A 19,760-nucleotide genomic window follows, 5' to 3' on the forward strand; every position below is an offset into this window, starting at 1 on the left:
CCAGTTGGTTTTGTCTGAAGGCACCAGGACTGTGTCGTAGTCAGAAATGAATGGTGAATGTGAAATCTGAAAAGTTTGAATAAATGACATGTTAACATAAAATGTAGTAGAAGTGTTCTTCAAAAGACTGGTGGGTGCCAAAGTTTCTCCAAAAATACAGGCGCATATACATGAACTTTTAAGTGAATGCTGTTGTTATGTTGAAGGAAAATGTTAAAACTTCCTGAACTCAAAAAAAGATTGACTCCTCTCACAAAGTTTGTGTTGGACTTTCTTTGTTGCATGACTGTAATGTTTTCTTGGATTTGCCATCTCTCTTCACATTATTTCACCTCCAACATGTTGCCATATTTAAAACCGAAAGGTCGAAGCCTAATGTACATTTTTGTTGAGATCATAACGGGCATTTGAAGGATGAAAGCTGTCCAGAACTCGTGGAGGATTTTACTTTCGCTTGGCTCAGCCGTCGGTGATTTATGAGTGAGTTTCATTCTGTCATGAACTGATGTTTATAAGATTTGTGCTTTCGTTGCATCACACGACCGACTTTAGTCAAACCACTGACATCTGAGGTTTATCGAGAGATGAAGGGTGTTTTTATATGAGAAAAATAAATCATCTGCCATGATTTACTCAGCTGTTTTCATCTTCCTGACAGTCAAGAGATAAGAGTCAATGTGATCTGTGTGCTACATTGATGCGCACTAAAGTACAATGGACACAACGCTTTTAAATATCATTTATTTCTATTTTTATAACAAAATGGGGTCCAAGGACAAAGAAATCTAAAAATCAGAACGTCTGAGGGAAAAACACAAATACAGAGTGAAAGCATGATGTTCCTTGCAAACCGCAGGAATGTCAGAAGAACACATCTCATCTGAGGGCTTTTAACCACCGTTTACTCAGTTTTCATCTTGGACGACAACTCCGATCAAACGGTGCGTTTATCCTTGTATACTGAATGTCACCAAAATCCAGTTTGAGAAAAAAATCTAAATTCATAATAAAGCATCAGCGTACTACGAACAGAAAGATGCCTACATATGACAGAAGTCACGCAGGAGGAAAACTGTGTTGAAGACTAATAAAATAACTTTTGAATAAAGGCACGGTCAGTGTGTGAACTTTATCAGATCCTGATATACGCTCCATTCTCTTTATGTATTGACTTTTGCAGATATTTCTCATGTCATGGTATCGCTCACATCCACCGACATTTCACATCTACTCTGACGGACAGCAAACATCCAGTTAACTCTCTACCAGCATCATTGTGCTTTCAAGAACACTAAAATAAGACAGATTTCTCATCTTAACTTAGAAAACAGCAAAAGCGTGACATGCGGTTTCAAATGATTTTCTCATATGTAATCATATTTTACGTAAACCTTGAAAAAATATGAAAGAAAAGATAACGGAAATGTTTGTAATAGAGGTGGATGGTATAACTGTGCAAGTAACTGAATGTATCTGTATTTTTATAATGGAAATAAGATTTCGCCTCTCTATCGTCGTCTCTGTTTAACACATAAGATTGCAGATGACCTTATGTACTTATCTTTATATCTGTGGCAGATCCATCCTGATAGTAAAGTTTATAAATCATTATCACAAGCTTACTGTTAACATAGGATTTTCTTGTACTTGATCAATAACAGATTTTTGTGTATTTTTAAACCAAGAAGAGTCACAGATTGCCTCGTGATGTTCACGTGGGTTTTTCGGATAAGGAATTGTTAGATCCAGCGATTGTCATTTATTCTCCTTTTCATCTGGATTCTGATTCAAATTCAAACCAAAAGATGCATAAAACTTTGCGTACATCTTGAAAGTGTACTCGCGTGTCTCGAGTGCCCGTTTATACATTAGGCCTCAGAATACTCATTCTAAAGGCACCAATACAAAACCAGCTTTACATCGGGTAACAGTTAATATCACTTTTTTCTCATTTCAACACCGTTTGTATTTGTGCTCTTTCGACGCTCTGACTTGTTCTCTTTCGTATTTCCATGGTCAAAAGATACCTTCAAACCACCCGAACCGACTGTACAACACTGAATCCTGTTCACGCTGTGAAAACGGTTTAACATGTGAAGAGATGAAATGACAGATGAGAGGAAACTTTCTTCCCAGAAATGTAGCCGTTGAAAACCATAATGATTGTGGAGTACTAGAAGTAGGCCATAACCAGAATACGTTTGTATTGGAAAACTCTTCTATCCATCCAAACTCGAAAGATAATGACTTCAAAGTTCTGAACAACAGAAATCGATGGAAGACGTGGTCACCGGCTCCTGAAGCTCTGATGAATGAATGATGTTCTTCTGACCTCACAATCTTGAATTATTTCACACGTCTCATTGAGTTGTTGTGTACACGTTACGCATTATTAATGCAACATTTACTTTCTAGACAACAGCGAATCTTGTGCTCAAACGCGAGACGTGTTTTAAACATGTTTAACAAACTGATCACAACTGCATTTACCGTTTTGTGTGCGTGGAATAAAAGCAACAGTTTGGCATCTCGAGTAAACACAACCGACTTACACCAGTTTAGGTGTTATTCATTTCCGACTAAAGAAACATTTGAGATTGAAAAAATAAATATAAACGCGTATTTAAGGAAAAACAAACGGCACTGAAGAAATGGGTGTTTACTTAGTATTTTGTCTTGTTCTTCAAGACTATTGTCCAAACATTCTTAAATCTAGATACAACATTTTTGTTGCAAAATGACCCAAGATGTTAAGTTTTGTTTGTTTGTCAAAAAAAGCTAAATATCTGCCAAGGAAGTCATTAAAAATAACCTTGATTTAAGTACTTTATATAAAGAGGTAAAGCTTAATTCAAGTCTATTTTACTTGCCATATTGGCAGAATTTTTAAACAACTTACACAATAAAAAAAACAGAAACCAAGACTTAATATCTTTGGTCATTTTGCTTAATTTGTTTTAAGATTTTTTTTATATTTCTACTGCAAAACTAGAAAATATACTAAGTAAGATCATTTTTGAGTATGCATGGGTCTCCAAATATATGCGTTATTGCGGTCAGCGTCCAAATCCGAGGAGCTTTAACAAATATCTGCACAGTTTCTACGTAGATGTTCTGAAGATTATCTGAAATAAATCTGGTTGTTGAACGTCACTCCTGAGACTACCAGAAGAGAAGCCGCGCTGTGTACAGGTGCCACGGCACTTGTGAGACTCAGAGAAAACCAGATAAAAACACAAGACATGTTTTGTGGCATTGGATCTCGATACAAAACATTAAACTTCAACAAGGCTTTTATAGAAAGGAACACAACTTTGGGCAAATTTAAAAAAACATCACACTTAATCCTAATGTAAGCAGCATGAACAAGGTGTTTTGGACTCTCCAAACCTCCTTTTGGACTCTCAGACCTCCATCTGAAAGTTCAGGCACTGTAACGCTGTGATGTGCGTGTGACTGGCACGCTCAGATTCTCGGCAGGACGGCGCTCTGCGTCTGTAAAAGGGGAGTGACACTTGCCGGATCAACGGAAGGCAAACAGAATAAATATGCATCGACATCTGGCAATGCCGGCGGTCGGTTTCAGAGGTAAACCGATGTGCGGTCTTTCGTATTCCGACTGCGCTTGGATTTGTGCGTGCGGCTTTCCATTACGGAGTGGGTTGCCATGGTCACCGTTGACATTGGCAAAGCATTACAACAGGGGGCTTGGAAGACAGGATGCTGCCACAAGTGGCTTGGTTTCTCTTTTCGTTGTGCATCCGAATGCCAAATACCAGCCGCCTTGATCTAAACTTCAAACCGTTTGGACATTTACGATGTCGCACCATCCTAATTTCTTCCAACCATTTCAAGCCCAACACTACCCCCCCACCTCCATCTGCTCCTCCTGAAGGATTTCCACTCCCCCATAGACACCCCAAGCGGGTTCTGGAGATCTCCGCATGCCGTCAGTCATCCCTTTTCGGAGGGACAGTGGTATTTGTCTCATTAGAGTCTCTCGATGTCTCTGTACTTCTTGCGCAGGATGGACACCTGGTCTTTGAACAGAACGGGATCCAGTCTCATCTGTGAATGCACCAGGGGCATCGTGCCAAACCAGCTGGCGAATGTGTTCATGCAGGTCTGCCGCTGGGCGAAGTGGTCGGGATCCGCCCAGCGTGATGCTCGTGAGGTCTGCGTGGAACAGGGAGGGTCGGTTAACTGACACACTTTCAATTACACAGCATTACATGATATTTTATACATAATTACACAAATACACACAACGCTTTCACCGTGCACCATGTTCAATACAATATATACATTGCAAAAATAAGCATTTGCATTGAAACGGCACTAAAACATATTTAATGAAAGTTAATATACTAAAATATTAAAGATACACACATTTTTCAAAGAATACTATTATATTATATTTATACGGTCATCCTTTTAATCTCAGTAATTCTCTTTATGTTCTCTGTATTTTAATACACTACAAATCTGCTATAAAAGAACATAATAAAATAAAACAAATGATATCAGTCGTTGTTTTGCATGAGAATACTCAGGGATATTTTACTTAAATCGCATTACAGTAATAGAAAACTTGAGAGCAAAAATACATTTTCTGAATAACAAAAAATAGTTATACCACTAAAATATAACCAGAACATATTCTTTAACGGAGAGTTGCGTGATATTCACGCACATCCTGGCAATAATCATCTAACACATTTATTATAACACAATAGAAAAACAGACACTCGAATGTTTTTATGAGCCGTTTTTGAATAAACATCAAATCAAACCCTTTCCCAGAATTCCACATTCGTCTCGGCAGGGAAATACTTTGAAAATGGAAATCGGATCAAACTGATAATCTTGACAAAAGATTCATGTTATATGTATTGATGTATCCAGGTTTACCTGTCCCATCATCGTCTCCTTGTACTGTTTTTTTTGAGTGACCTTGATAGGGGGCATCTTAGTGACAGAGGACACCAGGAAGTTCATGAGGATGTCTTCACAGTTAGATAGCTGGTCAATCATAGTCTTCAAGCTGGCCGGCAGGTAGTGACTGAACAAATAGTTATAATACCTGAAACGGGACAAGATGATTTATCAAAATATGGCAACTGTGGAGACAAACACTAACAATACACAATTGATCTACACTGCAAAAAAATGCTCTTACTGAGCGTTTCCCAAACACATAACTCAAGACACATTAACTTAAGATTCAAAATGACAAGATATTTCCTTTGAATAAGGCCGTCCGCCAATTGAGGATGACTGATCCAAACCTTAAAACAAAATATATTCTCTTGAGAATCAAAATGATTGAAGCATTACGTTACGATTCCAGAGAAATCTAAAGAAAAAGATTCTCAGAAAAAAGGGGAAAACTAAAGCATAGCTATTTCTCAAAATGCTTTGTTCGGCGATACTGCATCCTCGTGTTCTCAGTCTACGTCATCATTCCAGCACACGAGAACACAAGTACAGAGAATTCAGGAAAGTACCAGGATGTGTTTTTATATCGAGGATTCAGCAAACGCAGCCTTGCTTGTACCAAACCCGCTTGAAGTCCCAGAAGCCATTGTGGCGCGTTCATCCGAGTTCGTTCTTCCGAGGTTGTCTCGACAAGACCGGTCTCCACGAGTAGACAAGTCTGTTCTTTGCGTTCTTGGAACTGAGAAACGGCCAAGAGAATATATCCTGTTTTAAAGGTCCAGTCTATGAAATTTAGCGGCATCTAGTGGTGAAGTTGCAAATTGTAACCAACATCTCACTCCACCCATGTCTTTCGGAGCACTACGGTGGCTGACACAGGGCTAAAATAATGTATTTAGGAAAGGCACTCTGTAGAGAAGTTTGTCCCTTTAGGGCTACTGTAGGAACAACATGGCGAATTCCATGTAAGGGGACCCGCGGTTTATGACTATGAAGAAAGAAATAGCTCAGTCTAAGATAATAAAACATAATGTTTCATTGTGTAAGGTCTTTATACACCTCTGGAGACAGTTATGTATGTTATATCGCATTTATGTCATTACATCCTCCAAACAATTACACGTATCCCATTTAAGAATGTCAAGATTATTCTGTCTGAAAATGTGATCTGATTAGACATAATACAGAAAAATAATAAAAATGACCTGTGGTAGAAAGCTGCTCCTGTAAGCACCATTGAGTAGTCATTGGTCCACTTGGAGGTGTAGCCCCATCGCTCTTTATTAACGTCCCAGAAATGACTTCTTGCTGGATATCCCACAATCCTATCTGGGAAACTTTGCCAAACGGTAAAGGCAAAATCCACCTGTGGCAACATTTACGGAGAATGTAACTCTTAAAAACAGAAATGTGAAAGGTGCAAAAAGTAGATAGACTATAATTTAATACAATTTCCCATTTAAAAGTTTTTTGTCATGCATTGGTCACTTTTTACTCTCTTTCATTCATTATGTGGAAAAAGTCGTTTTTCATTTTATTTTAACAGTCAAAGTATTTCTTTTCTGAATCTCTGGAATCTCCGTCTGATCCTCGGCTCACCTCAGTGGTTGAAAGCACCGTATCTTCATCCAGACTCAAGACTGCATCTGTTTTGATGACATCATAGGGCAGGAAGCGACTGCTCATCACCTGCACAGGTTAACAACACACAAAACCTCTGAATTGAAACTTCAGCCTGAACACGCGAACGTTCATTTCTCGTGACGTTAGACGTTTGATTTGATAAAAAGAGAAGATGAAGATGAGATTCACCTTGCTTTCACCCTCGATTACGATGACCGGGACAGATGTAGATGGCCAGCGGTGCTTCGCTGGTAAAGGTTTATCACAGTTCCACAGGACAATGATCTACAGGAACAAGCTGGAAACATCAGATGCTACGAACATCTGTCAGTCCTGCTATAAAGTCATGACTATAATGTGCCCATCACGTGAGTTTTAAAGAAAATTGGTCCCCATTGACTTTCCATAGTAGGAATAAAAATGACTAATGACTATTCTGTAATTTCCCACCTTCAGCACAATGATCTAATTTCATATAATATAATGTCTAATATTTGATATATATCGGCAAGCCCTGTGTTGTGGTATTAGTTAGGCTCATTCTCAAGCCTCTCACTGAGCATTGACTCTGTGTCTCTGGGTGATGCTGTTATTTTTCTCTTCTGAATAATGAAGCACAGTGAGTGTAATACCTGAGAACAGTACTGTGATTTGGCCACAGCCGCTAACAGCTTGAAAATGGGTTGAGATTGAGACACTAGAGGTGTGACGGCATGAATGACAGCTGTGAATATCCGCTGTGGTTTCACACCTGCGGAAAACACAATCAACACCATTCATGAACAGAGCCGCAATAACACATAACACACTATTTAGTAATAATATCCATCGTTTATGATGGGTGATCGTGCTGCACTATACTGTCATATATCAATCTTACCGAAAAATACTCGAATATCATGCCACATGACTACTACCATGCATGGTACCGCGGTATGGGATGGTTGCACAAGATGGTGCCGGTGAGCTTCTGCTACATCAGGTTCAGCAAACTGAATTCTGGTCGTATAACACTATCGAGTTGTTTTGGCTCAGCAATGTAAAGAGGATCTGTCATATCGCGAAAATATTACTTTATACTTTTTTAGATCTAAAAAACACGGCCAAAACTCCTCCTTTTCCCATTCGGTGTTATACGACCGGAAATTAGTCAGACGACTCTGGCGTCCCAAAAGCTCACCGGCACCATCTTGTGCAACTAGCGAATTATCATGCGATATCAAAGCATCAAAACACGGTAATGTCTTAATATTAATGTCTACATGTACATGCATGCACGTAAACTTTATAAATATTTTATTGACGTCGTACAGGGGTCACCAAAAGTGATGTCCAAATTTGGACAACTGATCTCTTCGCTCTTCATTCAAATGTTTTTATTAAAGCTTCGAGTATAAACTGAAGTTCTGCGTTGAGAAGATTTTAAGAAAGCTGGATACATTTTTTTCACACGTTTGCTTTATAAAGACATTTATAAAAGACAAAATATTACAACTCCAGGCAATGTGTGCTTTATTTCATTTGAACCTTTGGTTTTCTACGCATTTGTCGTTTATTATAATATTCCCTGATACAGTTTGCTGTCTTTGCCTTTTTGGTAAATAATTGTTCTATGAAAAATATAATAATAAAGAATAATATAATCTGAGGTGCAAATTTTTTTCAAATATGACGCCCCTAGACATCACCTTTGGTCACTATTGTATAAACTCATGCATATATATATTTATATATATTTATTTCTTTTTTATCTGCAAATTCTTCACATTATACACAAACTGTAATTGTAAAGAGAGTTTTTCTGGTGGTTTAATAGAGAACACTCACCCAGTGTGGCGTAAAAGAAGGGGAAGTCTCCCAGATATGAGGAATACTGGGGAAGCGTGAAGAGTCCGCCCGGCTGACGGTTCCACATGAGCGTACTGCGGCCGTTGTGCCGTAACACCCGATCGTGGATGATCTGAAGAAAAAAAAATTTTATACAAACCCATTCTATCCAAGCATATCTATGGCATAAAAAATTGCTTTAAAAAGAAGAATACATACTAAATGCATCGCTCTATACATTATATGATTTATTTCCCTCATCAAAAATAGAAAACAAACGTATGGATAGATCATTTTCTGACATCTTGACAGGAATAATCTAATAATAATAATATAATAATCTTTTCGCGCAATAGATTTTTAGACAATTAATAATTTATTAGACAATTAATCGTCAGCCCTATCCACAGCAAATGTTACGTCCATGCTGGAATTGCTTATAAACCAACGTCAAAAAATCTCAAAGATTTAAGTAGTCCAATGGTCATAAAAGGTGGGTGTGTCTGGAAGAGTCGGGTTTATTCGGACACAGATTCTGGGTGTCACAGATCCCGCACAAGACATGACCTGGGTGTTTTCTTACACACGTTCTCCGAGCTCGTCCAGGGAAGAGCGCGTGAAACCAGAGCCTGAGACGGTCCAGTGCAGCTCCGCTTTCTTTCAGGAATAGATCTCAACATGATGGATTGACCAGACAAAACCGGCCAGCTCCAATGTGTTTAAAAAAACACCATCTGTCTTTTATTGATTTCAGTCGATGTGGCCGAAAAGCATATGTGCAATATTCTTCATTGTGGATGACGATGAAATTAAATGGCTTTATATTTTGATAAAACAAATAAGGGACCAATCAAGATTTGTTTTTTAAATATATATTTTGAAACCAAAACTTTGCTTGTATTTGCGGTACTTTCCAATAAATGTGTATATTACATTTACAAATGATTAATCAATTTCCTTGCCTTGCAAATCAAGAATACTACAACTAACAATATTGTCTGACATTCATTTTAATAAAATAAATCATTATTACTTTACAGGATGAATTTCACTCCGGTACTTGAGAAATGAGAATCATTATTCAGAATAATGATTATTACAGACAGATTTGTAAAACATTTAGCCACATTATGGTTGTGAGAATTTGAGTGTAAAATAAAATAAGACAATTTGCTTATTTTCGTTATGCAAAATATAATTCACAGTTTTGAGGTGAACGGTGACTCTTTACCGAGATTCATTCAAACATCTGTTTTGTGTGGATGCAGGCATGTCTTGAAAGCAGCAAGTGATAAAGAAACCGCTCACCTCCAACGTAGTGAGCACGATTTTCTCGACAGAAGAGAAGTAGGCCTCCCACAGGAACTGCGTCTGCTGGCGGAGAGACAGAATGCGATCCTGATGGATAGAATGCACGGTGGAGGGGATCTGTGATGAGGAGACAGCAGTGTTATCAACATGACATGTCTTTACAATCACAGTTCATGTAAGTGACGTTTTTCTCCTTCCATACAGCACTCGACCGAACCAGGCTTTTATAGCCGTAAGAGACATTCAAGTTTAAATACAAGTTTACAGAAACGCTTCAAAAATGTTTGGTCTGTTACTGACCTTAATGTCTTTCTAAACAATTTACGGTTCATAAACTCTTTGCATGAGGGTTAAAAATGACAGAACTTATGATCTGTCAACATCATCTGTCACAATTCGTAGTTTTAATTTAAATAAAAATGCTTTTACAGACATCCATTCATTCTCAGTGCAATTTTCTGGTGACCAGAAGAGCATCAAATCCTGTGGTCGTCGAAAATACAAACAGATGCCGACGTAACAACAGCAGCAAACTCTGTGGAAACGAGTGTATTTAGGCAACAGACAGACAGATGCCAATATAAACACAGTGTTAAAAACTGCTGAAATGAGCGGTTGCTAGGCAACTGACTGCGAGACAGATGCAATTATAACTACAGCATCAAATCCTGTGGTTGATAGGCAGAAAAATGACAGACAGATGCCAACATAACTAGAACTTTCACGGTTCCCTATATAGTGATTGCTTTAGTAGTCCACTATATGGGGAAGAAGTAAATGAAATTGAGTGAATACTGACGTTATAAAATCGCAGACATTTGTCATTACGCTTATATTACACCTGTACGGCTTTACTACAAAATGGCAGACACCCGATTTCTAGGCAACTGACAAACGGATGGATTCAATCGTAACTAGAGCAACAAACCCTGTTTAAAGGAGCATTTAAACAGGGTTTGATGCTGTAGTTACGATGGAATCCATCCATCTGTCAGTTGCCTAGAAACCACTCATTTCAACAGGGTTTGATGCTGTAGTTATGTTGGCATCTGTTTGTCTCCTGGTTGCCTAGCAACCACTTAGTTCAACGGAGTTTTATGTTGTAGTTACAATTGAATCCATCCATCTCTCGGTTGCCTAGAAACCACTAATTTCAACACAGTTTGATGCTGTAGTTACGATTGAATCCATCCATCTCTCGGTTGCCTAGAAACCACTAATTTCAACACAGTTTGATGCTGTAGTTACGATTGAATCCATCCATCTCTCGGTTGCCTAGAAACCACTAATTTCAACACAGTTTGATGCTGTAGTTTCGATTGAATCCATCCGTCTCTCGGTTGCCTAGAAACCACTAATTTCAACAGTTTGATGCTGTAGTTTCGATTGAATCCATCCGTCTCTCGGTTGCCTAGAAATCACTAATTTCAACACAGTTTGATGCTGTAGTTTCGATTGAATCCATCCGTCTCTCGGTTGCCTAGAAACCACTAATTTCAACAGTTTGATGCTGTAGTTTCGATTGAATCCATCCGTCTCTCGGTTGCCTAGAAACCACTAATTTCAACACAGTTTGATGCTGTAGTTACGATTGAATCCATCCATCTCTCGGTTGCCTAGAAACCACTAATTTCAACACAGTTTGATGCTGTAGTTTCGATTGAATCCATCCGTCTCTCGGTTGCCTAGAAACCACTAATTTCAACACAGTTTGATGCTGTAGTTACGATTGAATCCATCCATCTCTCGGTTGCCTAGAAACCACTAATTTCAACACAGTTTGATGCTGTAGTTACGATTGAATCCATCCGTCTCTCAGTTGCCTAGAAACCACTAATTTCAACAGTTTGATGCTGTAGTTACGATTGAATCCATCCATCTCTCGGTTGCCTAGAAACCACTAATTTCAACACAGTTTGATGCTGTAGTTACGATTGAATCCATCCATCTCTCGGTTGCCTAGAAACCACTAATTTCAACACAGTTTGATGCTGTAGTTACGATTGAATCCATCCGTCTCTCAGTTGCCTAGAAACCACTAATTTCAACAGTTTGATGCTGTAGTTTCGATTGAATCCATCCGTCTCTCGGTTGCCTAGAAACCACTAATTTCAACACAGTTTGATGCTGTAGTTACGATTGAATCCATCCGTCTCTCGGTTGCCTAGAAACCACTAATTTCAACACAGTTTGATGCTGTAGTTTCGATTGAATCCATCCGTCTCTCGGTTGCCTAGAAACCACTAATTTCAACAGTTTGATGCTGTAGTTTCGATTGAATCCATCCGTCTCTCGGTTGCCTAGAAACCACTAATTTCAACACAGTTTGATGCTGTAGTTTCGATTGAATCCATCCGTCTCTCGGTTGCCTAGAAACCACTAATTTCAACACAGTTTGATGCTGTAGTTTCGATTGAATCCATCCGTCTCTCGGTTGCCTAGAAACCACTAATTTCAACAGTTTGATGCTGTAGTTTCGATTGAATCCATCCGTCTCTCGGTTGCCTAGAAACCACTAATTTCAACACAGTTTGATGCTGTAGTTTCGATTGAATCCATCCGTCTCTCGGTTGCCTAGAAACCACTAATTTCAACAGTTTGATGCTGTAGTTTCGATTGAATCCATCCGTCTCTCGGTTGCCTAGAAACCACTAATTTCAACACAGTTTGATGCTGTAGTTACGATTGAATCCATCCATCTCTCGGTTGCCTAGAAACCACTAATTTCAACACAGTTTGATGCTGTAGTTTCGATTGAATCCATCCGTCTCTCGGTTGCCTAGAAACCACTAATTTCAACAGTTTGATGCTGTAGTTTCGATTGAATCCATCCGTCTCTCAGTTGCCTAGAAACCACTAATTTCAACACAGTTTGATGCTGTAGTTTCGATTGAATCCATCCGTCTCTCGGTTGCCTAGAAACCACTAATTTCAACACAGTTTGATGCTGTAGTTACGATTGAATCCATCCTTCTCTCGGTTGCCTAGAAACCACTAATTTCAACACAGTTTGATGCTGTAGTTTCGATTGAATCCATCCGTCTCTCGGTTGCCTAGAAACCACTAATTTCAACACAGTTTGATGCTGTAGTTTCGATTGAATCCATCCGTCTCTCGGTTGCCTAGAAACCACTAATTTCAACAGTTTGATGCTGTAGTTTCGATTGAATCCATCCGTCTCTCGGTTGCCTAGAAACCACTAATTTCAACACAGTTTGATGCTGTAGTTTCGATTGAATCCATCCGTCTCTCGGTTGCCTAGAAACCACTAATTTCAACAGTTTGATGCTGTAGTTTCGATTGAATCCATCCGTCTCTCGGTTGCCTAGAAACCACTAATTTCAACACAGTTTGATGCTGTAGTTACGATTGAATCCATCCATCTCTCGGTTGCCTAGAAACCACTAATTTCAACACAGTTTGATGCTGTAGTTTCGATTGAATCCATCCGTCTCTCGGTTGCCTAGAAACCACTAATTTCAACAGTTTGATGCTGTAGTTTCGATTGAATCCATCCGTCTCTCAGTTGCCTAGAAACCACTAATTTCAACACAGTTTGATGCTGTAGTTTCGATTGAATCCATCCGTCTCTCAGTTGCCTAGAAACCACTAATTTCAACACAGTTTGATGCTGTAGTTATGTTGGCATCTGTTTGTCTCTTGGTTGCCTAGCAACCACTCAGTTCAACATGGTTTGATGCTGTAGTTACGATTGAATCCATCCATCTGTCAGTTTCCTCGTAACTACAGCATCAAACCCTGTTGAAATTACTGGTTTCAATGCAATTGACAGAGGTACAAATTCAATCAGAAGCACAGTATCAAACCCTGTTGAAATCAGTGGTTTCTAGGCAACTGACAGACAGACCGATGCTATCATAAGTACAGCATCAAACCCTGTTGAACAGCCTCAGGCTTTTTTCCGTCCTTCCTGTTTCAGTATTTACCCAACCAGCACAGAGGACAAATAAGTCACAACAGGCGTACGCATTCATTAAAACGTCTAATCACTGTAAACACAAATACCCCTCGAGGATAATTTCCATTACAAATATCTTACTGGCTCACTGGTCTCGCCATTTGTTAAGCCGGTCAGTGCCACTGGGGCCAGAGAGCATATTAAGTATAGAAGTGTGTTACAGCGCCCTGACCGAATCTGTCACGGTTCTGACCCCAGAGCGCCGTTCTGCTGCCGGCTGTTAATAGGTGAGGCCACAAGGTCCCATTTCAATTACAAAGCAACACGTTTCTGCTCTCACCGTCCAGTCCCTGGAGCTCTTCAAACGGCCCGGGAAGTTATGAGCTCATGCCCAGAGATTTAGCATGTGAACCATTTCACTTATGAGCGACTGACATGAAAGGTTTTCCACACGAAAAATACTGTAGCATACTTTATGTATTTACTATAGCAAAAGTGTAGTCAATTGTAGCATATTGTAATATATTACAGTATTTAATAGACTCTTTTATTGTATCCTGCGGTATTTCGTATTTGTATGCACAGTGAATTAATAAACTGTAGTAAATACAGTAATACACTTTCATATTTACTATAGTAAGGTTCATAACCACACTAGCATCTTGGAATTTTACTATTGTTTATTATAGTAAATAAATTGTAATGTATACCACGGTTTTCTGAATTAACTCGAGAGAATTGATAAACTGTAAATAGAGTAATATAATCACACAAAAATCATCAGTTATACTATAGCTCAGTATGGTAAACACAGTATTCTGTAGTATTATATATAATGAATTGATAAACTGTGGTACAGTAATATTTACTAAAGTAAGATAGAAAAACCACTTCTTTTTACAACATAAACAGCGAGCTGACTATATAGGGAGCATTTCGTAGCCATTATTCTCCTGCTTAAAATCATACTGACATCAAACGGTATTAAAATATCGGGAAATAGAAATTAGCTGAACGTGTTTAATTCACAGGGAACATGCATACTAATAAAAGAAATGTAAAGCTTGAATGCACTGTAAAGCATTTAAAACAAGTGTAAATGTAAACATCTCGTGTTAGAAGTATGGTATTTGGTTTACTTTCATTTAGGGTGTTGCATTTAAAGAACGTTGACTATGATGCGGGTAAACAGAAGAACGTGAAGATGTTTCTCAGTCGTACCTGCAGTAGAAGCCTCTCATCTCCAGTGACTGCTGCTGTACGCCAGTCGATGATCTCAGAGAAGGGCAGTTCCCATCCGTTACTGAGCATGACGGGCACGCAAGCAGCCTGCAAACACACAAGCATCATCAAATACTGATCAGAATCTTTCATCTCTCGTGGCGAGGTCCTGTAGCACATTGTGTGAGCAACTCAAAGGTCATGGGTCTTCGAACCACAAGTGACATATAAACGGACAGAAATATGATAGAGTCGGTAGATTGCTTTGGATAAAGCACCTGCCAAATGCATGCAATTCTAATGTTTTATTTATTTCAGTAAACAAGCTTAAAACAAGAATTATCGTTCTTAAAGAATCAAAATTATAAACATATGATACAAATTTATTTTAAACAAGATAAAGATGTTTGCCAATGGGGTAGGAAAGATAATGAAGAATATGAATTATTTAATATAGATAATTTTTCTTAGCCCACTGACAAACAGCTTTGTCTTTTTAAAATAACATTGCAAAATTTGGTTAGATATTCCAGAAACAGAGACGTGAATTCTCAAGTCATTTATCGTCCCACGTAAACATACCTTATTTAGAATATATGGAAAACAATGCCCATCAATTTATATTTTGCTCTGTAAATGTTATGTAAAGGGCTGCTCTTGGTCAAAAAGGATCAAACTTTGGTATAAATTCATTCTTGCATTTCCAGCGTAAAACATCTCTGTTTATGTGTACATTGGTTGTCAGTTGTCAGCAGGAGGAAACAACAGACAGATGGTTCACGGTTTATAACATCTAATGAATACCTGTTCACCAGCTTGCATATCAGTTTCCATTAGCTGTCATTAGTACAGAGTGTGAAACATCTGCTACTGACGGACACACTCTCCTCCTCTACAGACGGCAAGCTGTTATATGACATCATCGCTGAGCCACAGGTGACACTCAGACGTCACAGCATCATTTCATACTTACCTTGGAATTATACAATAAATCACAAACGTACGACAGGACAATCATTTTAACTAGACCACAGAAGTGAGGCTGTGTGTCTGGACATTTACATGAAAATAATATTCTTAAGGCCTGTTTTCACCAAGGGCCTGTGTGGTTAGGAAGGCCGGACGAGGGCCGGTGGCGTGAGCGATAGTTGGAATCAGCTGTGCGGGCATATCTCACGGAGAAGATCGGGAGCTTAAGAGGATGGGCGGCAGGACCGTTGATGAGAGAGGACCGGGGCCGGACATATGTTAAGTTTGTGTTTGTGTTCTTGTGGCCTGCAGTCTACCGCGAGGTTGCTGCCGGCTATTTAAGCTTGTTAAGCTTGCCTCCTTCCTTCCCTTTTATGGAACTTTGTTACAGCCTGATTTACTAACAGCTTGGGCAGCACAACTATAGGTAAAAAACTATAGGCACAGCGTGAAAATGAGGATAAAACATTGACAGCCAATAAAAATTCTTAATTAAAGGACCGACTGTGGCAATAAATGTACTCTCTTTATAAAACCTAAAATATTTCCATCCGGCAGTCCATTTGACCTACCCAGTACATCATAAAAAATATCATTTATGTTATCGCTACAAACGCAATACGCTGTGACATACCCACGCTACGCTTTGGAGAGATGGTCGTATCATGGTAATAAAAACATTTTTGGACATTGTGTAGTTTCATATTCTTCACTTTAAAGTGTGCTATAAATGCCATGGTACACGGATAAAAAAAAATATTATTAAATTCCATCGTATTATCATCTGGTCGCTGTACCGTATTACTCCCGCAATAATGCAATGCGAGGCAATTCGATAAAACGTAGCTCATATCCGACCTTTAGAAGAGTTCAGGAGTTGGATTTCGGCAGGTCTCTAATCCGTTAAGCCGCCCCCCATCACTAATATCATCCCAATACTTTCAGTGCCATTAACCCACTCTTCAACCTGCTGAAATGCATACAGACCGCATCATAAAAGCATCCAAAAAACAGAGTCAGTCAATGGCGAACACCCACACAACTCAAAACACAATGAGTAATGGACCGAAGCTCTATTCCCACACAAGAGAGGCTTTATGACCCGCACAACACTGCTAAAGATAGATCTGTTGACTTGACAATCTTCCTGATCTTTATGCCCGTAGGAGTGAAAAATGACGTATGAAATCTCTTTGTTAATATATCTGTTTATCCTCGACGGTAATGAAATGATATTAGCTCGAGTCTTCTGTTTCTCTGATCTTCCTCCTGAGAAAAACACGCCGGCATCTGAAGTGTCTCCTCTAGAACTCGGATGAGATCTCAACAACATCTCAACAGTCTCATGATGACTACACAGAGGTTTATGTTATTGCTCTTACGTTGCCCTTTCATCGGTCTGTTTTGAATCGACTTAGTCTCTGGTGTTTTTTCTGTTTAGGAGAAATATAAATTGGACAAATGTTGAAACACGTGAAGAGTATTGAAATGAATGTAGATTGGAAAAGTAAAATAATCTGGATTTGGGTCAATTTGATGAGAAATGTTTGAGTTCATGTTGAGATCTTCAATAATATTGACCTTTGATCGCAGACTCGACAAATTTGATTTGCATTTCTGAGATTTTTGACAGTTTTTCTTCTCAGGAGGAGACATCAATCAGCTGTGATTTTTCTTAGTTTTCAGGTTATCTATACAAAACTCCTCTCTAATGATTTAGGGGAGCGCTAAAACAAAAATGGTTGTCATTACACTAGGAAATATTAAGAGCCATAGTGAATATTGTAAAATGGCTTAAACATACAACTATAACAGTTTAAAATGCTTTAGGTGATGGGAATTGAATTAAAAAGTCAAAATTACCTGCAGAGCCTCTAGAAAGCGGAATGAGCCCAAACGACGTCCTCGAGGAACCAGACAAAATGTGGAGTTGTGCAGCATTTCTTTATAATCGTACCTGTTGAGACAGGAAATGACATCATCAGAAACATAGTCAGTGTGGCGAGTAACTGCCCCGACTCGACCGTCATTAAAAAAAAACAAGTTCGATATTTGCTCTTTTTGCTAAGTACCAACGTCTGACGCATAAGGCATTATTTCTTGCAAACACTTCCATATGTTCGAAGTCGTCATCTGATTGGTCGAATTTTACAGGATTACCGGGAGATGAGAAGTCAAGTCAAGTCAAGTCAGCTTTATTTATATAGCGCTTTTTACAATTTTCATTGTTACAAAGCAGCTGTACAAGAAAACATTGACTATAAGTAAAACATAAAAGGTTATGGAAGTCAAAACACAGGTCAAATATCAGACACACAATAAATTCCTATATGCAGTGTTGTTTATAACAATAAATAAGACTATCAAATTCTGAGAATGTTGAGAAAACAACACAAATCTGTCTGATCGAAGCTGTTGTTGTGTTTACATCGGTTGCAATAAGAATTCATTCCCATCAACGACACGCTAAATTCTTCAAAATATGCGAGGTTCACGGCATTGACTCAAAGTTGATGCTGACACGTTTGTGAATGTACACCGATCTGTAACTCTATGGACATTTCCATGCCTCTTAACATAACGCAGCACAAACCGAAACGTGATTGGTTGTTTTACATGTCAGTCTTATGGCCTCTTGGGCAGGCCTTGAGCAAAGAAAGTGGTTCAGAAGGTCCGGCTACGTGAGACACCGACATAAAATATCACAGCTGTATACAGTCTCATCACAAATGCTGTGAAAAGACATTTAGCTCTAGACATTTATGTACGGCTGATATTCACCAAAGCGAACGTGTGACCCGTAGACCTTTCCTTTGTAGACTAGTACCGCGTTACGATGGATAAAAGCTTTACTAAACGCTTCTGGCAGTGATTCAGTCACCACTTGGATTAAGAGACTGTTTGGAATTCCAAATGTGACATTCTGACATTCCTCCAGCGCCACGGCCCGTCCGCCATCTCTCATACACATTTCCCACACCTCTCCCACATCCTCACCATCTTCTTCATCTTTCCGATGAGCAATCGGAGACAGAATTACTTGGATACATTTAGAATAATCTCAATGGTCCTAATATAAAGGCTTTGAATGGCCGACGTTGATTAAATATTGACAAATTCTGTCCGTGTGAACTATGCCTTTAACCCTGAATTCTCTAAAGCAGGTGTCCTACCACCGCCTGTTCTAACTGCAGAAACACCTCACCGTCGCTCAACCAGAAGAAGCGGAGTGTAGACAAAGTTCCTCTCATAACACATTCAGAGCCGTGCTGACTGCAGATAACTGATGGAGTGTGGTGTGGGAAAGAAAGTTCTGTTGGAGTAAACACATCCATAATTCAGCTGCTGCTGGGGGCGCGTCAGCTACACACTGATGGCCACACGCAGCGCCGCCACATTAACAAAAAAAATGACGCCGTATCCAGCCTTCGTATCGCTGTAAAGAAAGAGTGATTTCAACCTTGATTCTGCTGGTCGGTGCTCATAGCTCGGTTTGTTGGGCATTGCATTGGTAGCGCAAGAGTTGTGCGTTTGCGGGATCACACATATTGACAAAATTTATTGCGTGAATGCGTTGGAAGTTTGCCAAATAGAAATGCATTCCCCACGTGATAAACCGCGTTTACTAGAGATGCACCGAAAGAACATTTCTCCACCTATACCGATATCTGCCGATACCGATTAATATAGATATCTTAACTTTCATAATGTTATTAATTCATATAATGACTTTTAATACTCAACATCAAACTGCTGATTTTTCTTAAGATTTTCCATACACGGAGCACAAATTCATTGCATGTCCTGTCCTCTTTTGATTGACAGGATATATCGGTCCTGATTATCGGTAGTTTTAAACCATTGGCCGATAGCGGTAGTGTAAAAAGTGCTCTTATCATCCGATACAGATTATCGGGTGATATATCGGTGAATCTCTACCATTTACTTGGGT

The 19,760-nt window shown here is 39.1% G+C and overlaps 1 protein-coding gene across 2 annotated transcripts in view; it reads right to left on the minus strand.

The window, feature by feature from the left end:
• Positions 1 to 724: 724 nt before the first annotated feature.
• The window catches only part of ext1a (exostosin glycosyltransferase 1a), a 38,279-nt gene continuing 19,243 nt past the window's right edge, over positions 725 to 19,760 (minus strand). Inside the window, exons 2-11 of one of the 2 annotated variants that reach the window (XM_079469162.1) lie at positions 17,672 to 17,765; positions 14,840 to 14,947; positions 9,697 to 9,816; positions 8,389 to 8,521; positions 7,194 to 7,312; positions 6,751 to 6,846; positions 6,538 to 6,627; positions 6,144 to 6,304; positions 4,912 to 5,083; positions 725 to 4,176 (exon numbers count right to left, since the gene is read on the minus strand). In XM_079469162.1, the coding sequence (XP_079325288.1) occupies positions 3,991 to 4,176; positions 4,912 to 5,083; positions 6,144 to 6,304; positions 6,538 to 6,627; positions 6,751 to 6,846; positions 7,194 to 7,312; positions 8,389 to 8,521; positions 9,697 to 9,816; positions 14,840 to 14,947; positions 17,672 to 17,765 (1,279 nt within the window). In that variant the 3' untranslated portion in view covers positions 725 to 3,990. The remainder of the gene's footprint in view (positions 4,177 to 4,911; positions 5,084 to 6,143; positions 6,305 to 6,537; positions 6,628 to 6,750; positions 6,847 to 7,193; positions 7,313 to 8,388; positions 8,522 to 9,696; positions 9,817 to 14,839; positions 14,948 to 17,671; positions 17,766 to 19,760) is intronic. The other variant, XM_079469163.1, reaches the window with a different exon arrangement.

The sequence above is a fragment of the Barbatula barbatula genome (genome assembly GCF_947034865.1).
Source record: "Barbatula barbatula genome assembly, chromosome: 12".
In the NCBI taxonomy this organism is placed as follows: domain Eukaryota; kingdom Metazoa; phylum Chordata; class Actinopteri; order Cypriniformes; family Nemacheilidae; genus Barbatula; species Barbatula barbatula.